At 33.1% G+C, this 9766-nt stretch overlaps 1 protein-coding gene across 6 annotated transcripts in view; it reads left to right on the top strand.

The window, feature by feature from the left end:
- FAM126B (family with sequence similarity 126 member B) overlaps positions 1 to 4827 on the top strand; it is a 77543-nt gene extending 72716 nt beyond the window's left edge. For all 6 annotated transcript variants that reach the window (XM_043991673.1, XM_043991676.1, XM_043991672.1 and 3 more), the window contains one exon: positions 2705 to 4827. In XM_043991673.1, the coding sequence (XP_043847608.1) occupies positions 2705 to 3303 (599 nt within the window). In that variant the 3' untranslated portion in view covers positions 3304 to 4827. The remainder of the gene's footprint in view (positions 1 to 2704) is intronic.
- The last annotated feature ends 4939 nt before the right edge of the window (positions 4828 to 9766 follow it).

Consider the following 9766-nt stretch of genomic DNA (forward strand, 5'->3'; position numbering starts at 1 on the left):
AGGATGGGGACTTCCTATTTCAGAAGTTTTACATAATTTGACATTCCTGGAGCCAACTTTATCTTGGCATAAACAAGAAAAAATGAGACTATAAATAAATGTCAAATATACTTATTGCTTAAAGTGGATAAAACCCTGCTTCTTAACTTTCTAGCATAAAAGGAGGGTTGGATGGGCCTGTTTGGCTTTCTCTACCAACTGCTGTTTTCATAGTGACTTTAGTGCCTCATTAATTAAAAAGGTGATAACCCAGAGAGTTTGAAATTAGAAAGTTGAAACTTTTCTTTAATTCAGCAAAAGTCAAAACATCCTGAACAAGGACCAGAAGTATTTATGTAGCTAATTTTAGTATTTCCTATAATACTAATAATTAATTTTGTGTGTGTTGCTAAGAAAAGGGTGCTGAGTTTCCTAAATATATGCAAAGTTTTTGTTAGTTCATAGAGTTCTGATATTTGTAGCTTTAAAATAAAAAATAGAAACAAAAATTAAAGAAGGAAATTAGTCATCAGTATTCCTTTTTGTATATTCTTTGCCCTCCTCTGTGTTGTTAGTATCTTTATAACTTAGGAAAGGGAGAAGAAAACATAGACCCAGCCACATCCTTTGCTTCTTTATTCAGTAATCTTTGGAGAAACTTAAGGCGTGACACTGAAATTGTATTTTAAATACTTCAATCGTGTTGATCATATGTTGAAAAAGAGAGAAGATGGCAGGGAGCTCAAATTTAAGAATTGTACTTGGTGGCAATCTGAAGAAACACTGTAACTTTTGAAGACATTCTTAAAATCATTGGTAAAGCAAGAGTCAATAAATGGAATGAATTTTAGAGTCTTCTGCAAAACTGCTTAACTACACTGAAACAACATTTCTGGGTATTTGAGATCCACTGATTCCTTTTTGCATGCACTACCTTTCTACCATCGTCATCTTTAATATTGCTGACCTGCTTAAGCATCTAATCTGCATGTAGCAATAATCCAGAGCAAGCACCAAGTATCTTTGTTTCCTCTCTTGATTATATGAATACTTCTATTGTTATTTTGTGCTCCTGTCACTCTTTATATTGCTAAAACATGTTTACTCAGCATTTAGAAGTATTTTCTATGGACACTTTGCTGTTTTTCTTAAATGATTATGTGTTTATAATGTGTTGTATATTTATAGTTTGATATTCTTATTCTAGTGCACGTTATGTGCTATCTTTTTGAAGAAAGGTTGAGAGAGGAAGTAGCTGCAGCTTTTTCCCCAAATGCACTCTCATATAGAAGGCTTTGCATGATGACCAAAGAAAAGTTGGTTGCCAGATAAAACAAGGTGTTTTTGTTTTAAGAGTAGCTTGATTATCAATTTTTTCCCAGCACCTTTGAAAATCAGGCATTTCTTTTGTTTGTAGTCCTTTGTATTTTAGGGAGTATATTAAAGGAAAGATTTTAATCATCTATCTTAATATGTTTCACAAAACTATTTGTTTAAAATTGCTTTGGTGAATATTGTTTCTTAAATACAAAGATATTTACTTTTCATAGGTTCGGGTTAAATTTTCTTGGGATTTGGTGAAATGTATAAAAAATAATTCCTTAATGAAATAGCAAAACATCCAGCACTTTTTTTTTTAAGAGGCTTATATATAGTAATGCCTTAGCTTTTTAGAAAGATCCTTTTAGAGGTTTGCCCTTGGAGTAATTAATGATTTTTATAAGAATATTGTTTTTAATTCTAAAAAAGGAATTGTTGTCTGAAATTCTTCCTTCAGTCCCAAAAAGGATTCCATAGATTGAGAATGAATTCCATGATAAAAGTTGATGGAATAGTCATGATAATAAAATTGTTTCTAAAAATTTGAAACCTTTTTTTCTTCATGACTTAATGCTCAAGTTTTTTTTTCATATATATAGATGCTTAAGTTCTCATGTAAAAGAGCACAGCAACTTGCTACTGGAGCTATAGCTATGGAGAAATTTAAGTTTTAGGAGCTGTCTTAAAAAATATAATTTATTGAGAGGATTGTGAAATTTTGTGTTTGTAAGTGAAAACCTGGCTAGCTCTATGTTAAAAGGTTCATCTCTGTTGCTATTTTTGTGTACTTTTGAATTATAAACTTAAGTATAACATTAAAGAGGCACTTAAAATTGAAACAATAAGTGGAAAAGGCTTCCATGTAATTTAGTAGAATTGGATCTTTTTCAGGCAGCAAATATACTTTTTCAAATCTACTCGCAATTTCAGATATAAGAGTTTCAGGAAGGTTGTCATTACAGTTGATTTTTTTTTTCAAAACGGTGCAAAAAAGTCTAAGAGTATTGACTTTTCATTAGGTAAAGACAAGGTTATCTTAAACCGAAGATTTTTGTGTGCTATATTGTGTTGTTTCAACAGTTTGCATTACAAGAAAGTTGTATGAAGCCTAAATTTACTTGTGGTATCCCATACTTGATTTTATTTTTAATAAGAGGCAGTTGACATGTCTGCAGAAGGGAATTAATGGAATATCCAGGCAGTAGAGTAATGCAAACAACAGGATATTAGCATATTGGAAATCAAGGTGGAATAGGATATTTATCAGGAGTGTTGTTTGGCAAGGTCTTCATCAGTGTACAACAGACTTAGGACTTCACAGCAGATGAAGTCTGTTGTGATGCCAATCACAAATTTTGCTTCATTTAACTAAGATTGTGCTGAGTCTGTCTGATTTGTTTTTTAGGTGCTGAGGGTGTAAATGGAGGAGAGGAGTCTGTGAACCTGAATGATGCAGATGAAGGATTTTCATCAGGGGCTTCTCTCAGCAGTCAGCCAGTTGGGACCAAACCATCATCCTCTCAGAGGGGAAGCTTAAGGAAAGTAGCAAGTGGCCGTTCAACAAAGGATAAAGAAACAGCTTCTGCCACCAAATCCATCGAGAGCCCTCGGGAGTCAGTAGTTCGTAAGCAGTACATACACCAACCAGCTGACCTTAGTGTAGATTCCATTGAATTGACACCGATGAAGAAACACCTGAGCCTACCTGCTGGCCAGGTGGTGCCAAAAGCTAATAGCTTGAGTTTGATCCGGACAGCCAGTGCTTCCTCAAGTAAATCCTTTGACTATGTGAATGGCAGTCAAGCCAGTACAAGCATTGGGGTTGGCATTGAGGGAGTTACTAATTTAGCAGGTAGCAATGCTAATCGATTTTCAACTATCAGCCTACAGGAAGACCGACTAGGCCAGGCTGGGGAAGGTAAAGATCTCCTCAGCCCAGGCGCCCCCCTAACCAAGCAATCTCGTTCCCCAAGCTTCAATATGCAGCTGATATCACAGGTGTAGTTTTGACAGTTCCACTTTTTTTCTTTCTGTGTATCTTTTAAAACCAAACATTTCATTGTGCAAGAAGAAACTTCACCCCACAATCTGAAACTACTGACCATTGTAATCAGATTTGATTTGGTTTAGGTATCATCATACTGTATTTTGTACTGAAACAGCAATAAGATTTTCTTTCCCCTCCTATTCTTCCTCTTTGTCCCCTCCCCCAAACTCCCCAAATGTGTTTGTGAAGCAGTATAAAATGTATGCCTTTTTCATGCCTTCCTTTCTCCTTGGGTGATGTGCAATCCATCGTAGGTTGATCGGTCCCATTTCAACACTGTGAGACTGCAGAGACATTAGAGGAAATGGTGTATGTGATCCCTATGAAATGATTCTTTGGCTTTGTTAAGAAATAGAAACGGGTTCTCTCAATGTACAGAACTATGAAAACTACTGGATCATATGTTTATTTTTTCTCTCAAAACCAGGAGTGCCTCAGAGATTCTACTATGACTTTTGACTTCTCTGAGTTTGTGCAATCTTTTGTTTTTGCTTTTCTTTCTTTTTGTAAAAAGAAATATGAGAAAAGGAGATGGGAGGAAATAGATCAGACATGCTTCTGGCAGTCTTCTGCACTTTTTCATTAAAATGAGGGTAGTTCTTTTCCCCCAACTCTTTTACTCTGAAAAGTTAAATATTCAGTCACTGAAACATTCAAACCAAGTTTTGGTCTTCATTGCAGAGAAGGCTCTAGGTTTATTGTGTAAATGGTAATGCACTTTTAATGGCTTTATAGCCATATTTAACATAATGTCTTCCCTCTTTCCCACCAGGACATATAGGGTTATTCTGTCAGTAGGTTAAAGTTTGAAGCAGTAAACAAGTCCAAGAATCCAGATGGGGTATCCTTTTTCCTAGACATGATGAACAGTTTGTTCTTGTTTATGAATTGTTGATGACTGATTCCAACAAGTGCATCTTCAGGTAAACAGTGGAATTTTTCAAGTCATCTTCAGTGATACCAGATTATTTGTGAAGCCCTCTCCAGCTGCTTTCTAGGTATGCCTACATTCAGGCAAATATTTTGGATTATATACTTCATGAAGGTACATCAGGAACAGATAATTTGCTTGGGGGAATCACTGAAGCTTCAGTATGACACATTTTTATAAAACAATTTCCTACCAGGGGATATTGAAATGTCTTCTGCTAAAAGGACCACACTACCTTTTTATTAATCAGTCTACTGCAGTTTATGAGCCTGTTCAACATTGATTTGAAAGTGGGTTCCTTGTCCTTTAGATATTTTTGAAATCATGTCAATGAGCTAGACATTAAATGTATGACTAGCTTTTGGAAATTATTTAAGAGGCTACAAAAATGTATCATTCAAATTAATGGTTCTGATTTGATTAAAGAATCATTTTAAATTTTACATAGCTTCCCTGAGTCTTTTGGCTCTGATAATTAAAATAGGAGAGTATAGTAGAAAATACACACCTGCGTGCGCGTGTGCACGTGCACACACACACACACACACGCACACACGCACACACGCACACACGCACACACATGGACATGCATGCTTGCTCGCTCAACACTAAAGTATCTCATTGTACTGTCTTAGAATCATATAAATTATCTTCCCATAAAATGGATCAGAACTAATGTTACTCAATTTTTTAAGGCACTTTTCATTGATACTGTGGGAAAATGTTTTGGGGAATTTGTAGAAAATAGATTTTCTCTTAAAATTTAAAAAAGCTGTAAGAATAATTTTAGAAATTGAAATTATATTAGAATTTGATAAACATGAGCACCAGAAAAGGCCCCTAGTTCTTCCATTTTGTATAAAAATAATCCTTTATTTTGATGGGAAAGGATTTCCTTTGAAATACTTAACAAGTACAATTAGATTCTTATTTCAAGACAGTACTCTGTAATGTTTTCAGTTCATATGCACATTGGCAAATTAGAACCAAAAACACCTATACCATTGCCAAAGCCCAGAGTTAAGAGATTTTATATATACACATCTGTGTATGTACATAATAGATTATGTGTATGTACAGATATAAATATCTCATATTTTAGATAGGCATAACTTTTTAAAACATTGGTCCATAAAAAAAAAAAGAAGTGAAAAACATCTGAAATAAATGAGAAGGCAGAATTTTGATCATATTAAAACTTCATTTATAAAAGGAGGGGGAGCACTTGTAGATTACTGGAAGTAGTGAGTAACTTTTGCAGAGACATCTAATTTCTTTTAAGAGAGCAAAAGATTTATCTTTTGTAAAATTCAGTAATTCCACAAGCATTTATTGAGTACCTTCAAGCACAAAGTTATTGAGTGTGAAATGATAATATAGAACTTCAAAGTCCCTTTTTTTCTTGCTCAAAATCCAAGATGTGTATATAAACTTGGTTTTGAAAAAAAAAATTAAGCATACTTTGGAGATATACATCTGTGTACACTTAATGTATACCTATATATTTATTATACCCATTGGAACTTCATAATTTTAATGAACAGCTGTGTTTTCATTATGTCCTTTTATTTACTACCATTTGACTCTTTGAAACATTTCATTGAATTGAAACTACATATTCAGGTTGTTATCAACATTTTTTTAAAAATGGCATTATCATTGAATTGTCTGTTTAGGAAAATGCCTTATGGCTTCCAGTACACGTGTTTGGATGATCATTTCATTTATTTGTTGGCACTTTTTTCTTGAAGTAGTGCCTTTTTGTATATACAATAGCTGATCTGTAATCATTTGGAAATCTATTTTCATGCATTTTTATCATGTAATAAATTAATTCATTCTAGACAAGTGTTCATAATTTCCATAAAGTGTCTTACAGATCACTACAAGAAACCTATCCTTAAATGTGTCACCAAAATCTGAATTGAGCCAATCTATGGTAAAGCTATTAAGGAATGAAATGCCAGTTTTCTATAAAAATGTAGATATTCATTGATGTTGTCCATGTTGGATCAGGATTTGGCAAAGTGCCTGAAGGGATATGAAATATGTATAGGATTAGGACATTTTGTTTTAAGGCCATGTTAAAATAGCTCTATGACACTAAAAAGGAACTTTATGAGAAGCAAACTAAAGTATACAATGAAAAGTTGCCTTTTTGGTGTAAATTATAAAAATTTTTGTTAAGATAAGCTGCTCTTTTTGGTAGTGGGGAGAGTTTAACTTGAAACTTTTTGTTTTTCCTCAGCTTACTCTACTGTACATATGTATTGTAGAAACATGGGATTTTAGAGTTAGAAGGACCTTGATCATCTAGTTCAATTCCCTACCTTCCTCCCCTTATAGATGGAGAAGCTGAAGCTCTGAGACATAAAGCAGTTTGCTTGATGTCACAGAGCCTGGTGAAGCTAGAACTAACCCTAGGTCTCCTGTCTCTTAGGCTACTTTTTCCTGCTATACTAGGCACTTCCCATTCTTTTACAGTACGTGTGCTATATAGTATCAAGTAACCTGATCCCTTCAGCTCCTTTATCCTATTATATGGTACAACATTTAAAGGAAAAGATATATGCAAGCAAAATGTAGATTAAATCGTTTTTTCCACATGTGATTGAATACTACATACACATAAGTGCTGGAAATATAGGTATCTTTGTACACATATGGTAGTATTAATGCATTGTGTCATCATTTCTAATACATTTTACTGATATGCTTCCATTTTAGATAATTTTTCTGATACTTTATTTAAAGACAAAGTAACTTCCACTGAAATGAGTTCATCAGTATTTTGTTATTCAAATTTTACAGAAGTACCAAAGTGGCAAATTAATTACAAGTCCAATTGAATATTGCAAATAAGAATTAAAATACTGAACTTTATGTTCCAGTCCTTTTTTTATATTTAAGAGATTATGCTTCATATTACACTATTAATACAGGTTAAATTTCCTGGTGTGAATGAAAAGTTAGGTTTATTGTAAAACTTCTGCTTCCTTATTGTACTAGTAAACATTATATCATAAAGTAAATACCCTATTAAATGTCTTGTAGCTGCAGTAGTTTCAGATTCATAAGCTTAACATTTCCAACCTGAATCCTCAAATTCCACTTATTAGCTTTAAAATTAATCATCTGCTTGATGACATTAGATAAACAAGAATAAACATGTTTCTAATTTGTTTATTTTGCACTATTTTTATGAATATTAGAATGAAGTAGTGTTTTCCTTTCCCTGCCACTTGAAATTTGTATGTGTACTTTGAGTATGTTTAACAGTCCAGTTCCCTCAACTAATTCTCTCCATGTTCATTTGTAAATAGGAAATTTTAAGATTAAAGGGCAGTAGCCCACTGCTAAACAATGGCAAGTAGGATCATCCCATTTCTGCCCTCAAATATTATAATGTATGTGTTATTTTGTGTATTTGAAAATCAGTATTTAATTTCTGAATTTTGTTGAAGGGGAAAAGTATGTTTTGTAAGTCAGAGCTAATGAATGAATCAGGAAATTCCATAAAAGTTTTAGAGCCTTTTTATTTTAAGACTGTGTTGAAAAGTCTATATACAGGTTTATCGTGTGGTGTTTTGGGTTTTTTCTTTAATCTTTCAAGATAGTTGATTGTTTTCCTGTTTCAGAGTATTAAAAAATTCATTTGACACATATTTGTAATGATTAATTTGTGATTTGCTTTGAAGATATATGTTCATTAGAAAGAATTATTTTGGGAAGAAAATAAAAAGTACTCTTTGCTTAAACTATCCCTAGAATTTGTCAGGGGTTAATGATGCTAATGAAATCTTTTATGTAGTCACCTAAGTTGGTACAGTTAGCTTTTGCCAAAATTGTCATATTGTTGATAGATTTACATGTAGTTCAAGGAAATGAATAACAGATACATGATCATCCCAAACCACTAGAATTAAAGAAGTCAGTTTCCACTGCCCCATATATTTGGGAGTATTCGTTCTAAACCAGGCCTCATGATAATTAGTATATTCAGCATTCTTATTTTAGAGATATCCTAGCTTCCACAATACTCTCTCTTAGTAATCTTGGAAATAAACCACAAAACTAACATTGTGGCAGCTTGAAAAGCTGATTCTGTACGAAATAATAGGTAGCATAGAGCTGAAATATAAGTAATTTTTTTTTGCTTCTGAATTTGAAAAATGTATTGATACTGTTTGCAGTTACAATATAAGCGAATTATTGAAGATACACCGCTATGATGCTGAATATGACTTTGATAAAAGAACAGTATGTAGAAATAAGTGTAGCTAGGGCGACGGCAGTGAGATTGCCTAAAATTTTAGTTTATTTTTTATCAAGAGTTTCAACGTAGGAGACCCTCTTTAATTTTTCCAAAAGAAATTGGCTACTTCATTCTCTACTAAAAAACTGATTTCAGTCTGGGTTGCAGTGTTTGTAGGTTTTTAGTTCAATGTTGCCTATAACATATAGACTATTAAAATTTTTGTCTTCCCTGATTTCATTATTTTACCAAAGAAATTTACAGACCAAATATGATTTTTAGATTATCTGAGATTTGTACAATTCCCCCTTCCCTTTTTTTTAATCTGGAAAAAACTAAGCAGAATAGATTCTTTGAAATGTAGATTATCTGTAGATATACTACACTTGGAAGTCTGGATAGAATTCTTAGAGGTTTCCATTCTTTTTCCTTTACTTGAAATAAGTTTAATTTTGTCATTATTCTAATGGTAATTTCTGTTGATTTTAAGGTAACAAAAGAATATATAAAACAGAAGGTCTAATTGTGTATATTAAACACAAAGAATTAGAAATATTTTTCATAAGAAAATCATAGAAGGAAAAGCCATTTTCAACAAAAGATACTAAATACATAGAAGTTCATATGGTATTGCTTAATGAAGACTTTTTTTCCTCATGGCACATGTGGTGTGACATGTTTTCTATGTCTCTTCACCTATTTATGTAGGAGATTAAAGATCCTACAATATGCCAGTATTGAATAGAACAATTTAAAAATCAGTAAGTCATCCTCAGACTGAGAAGTAGAGTAGATGGACCTGAGGTAGGGCTGGGGAGCAGTGTAACCTTACGCACATCACCTAACTTCTCGATGCCCCAGGCAACAAGTTAGTTACAACTAAGCTGAAACTAAGTTAGGGACAATAGTTCATCAACCTCCAAGGACATTTCATACCTCATCGCTAAACTTATGAAATCAGATCTGGACCAAAAAACACTTTATAATGTGACATGCCACAGGAAAATCACAGAAATGGATCTCTTTAAATTAGCACACTCACATCATTTCTGCTAGATTTGTTTGTGGTAGAAAGTAAGTGTAATTGGTAAAATGGGGCAATTTCTTCACCTATAATCTATATGAGTAATTACTCAGGATTTTTTTTCTTTGCAGTTATCTTGGGCTAAGAACTCAGAGTATTTATGTAATGTGTAATGTGAGTTTATTAGGAGTATTACTCCTAAATATGCCA

Source organism: Dromiciops gliroides, chromosome 3 (genome assembly GCF_019393635.1).
Source record: "Dromiciops gliroides isolate mDroGli1 chromosome 3, mDroGli1.pri, whole genome shotgun sequence".
NCBI classification, from domain to species: domain Eukaryota; kingdom Metazoa; phylum Chordata; class Mammalia; order Microbiotheria; family Microbiotheriidae; genus Dromiciops; species Dromiciops gliroides.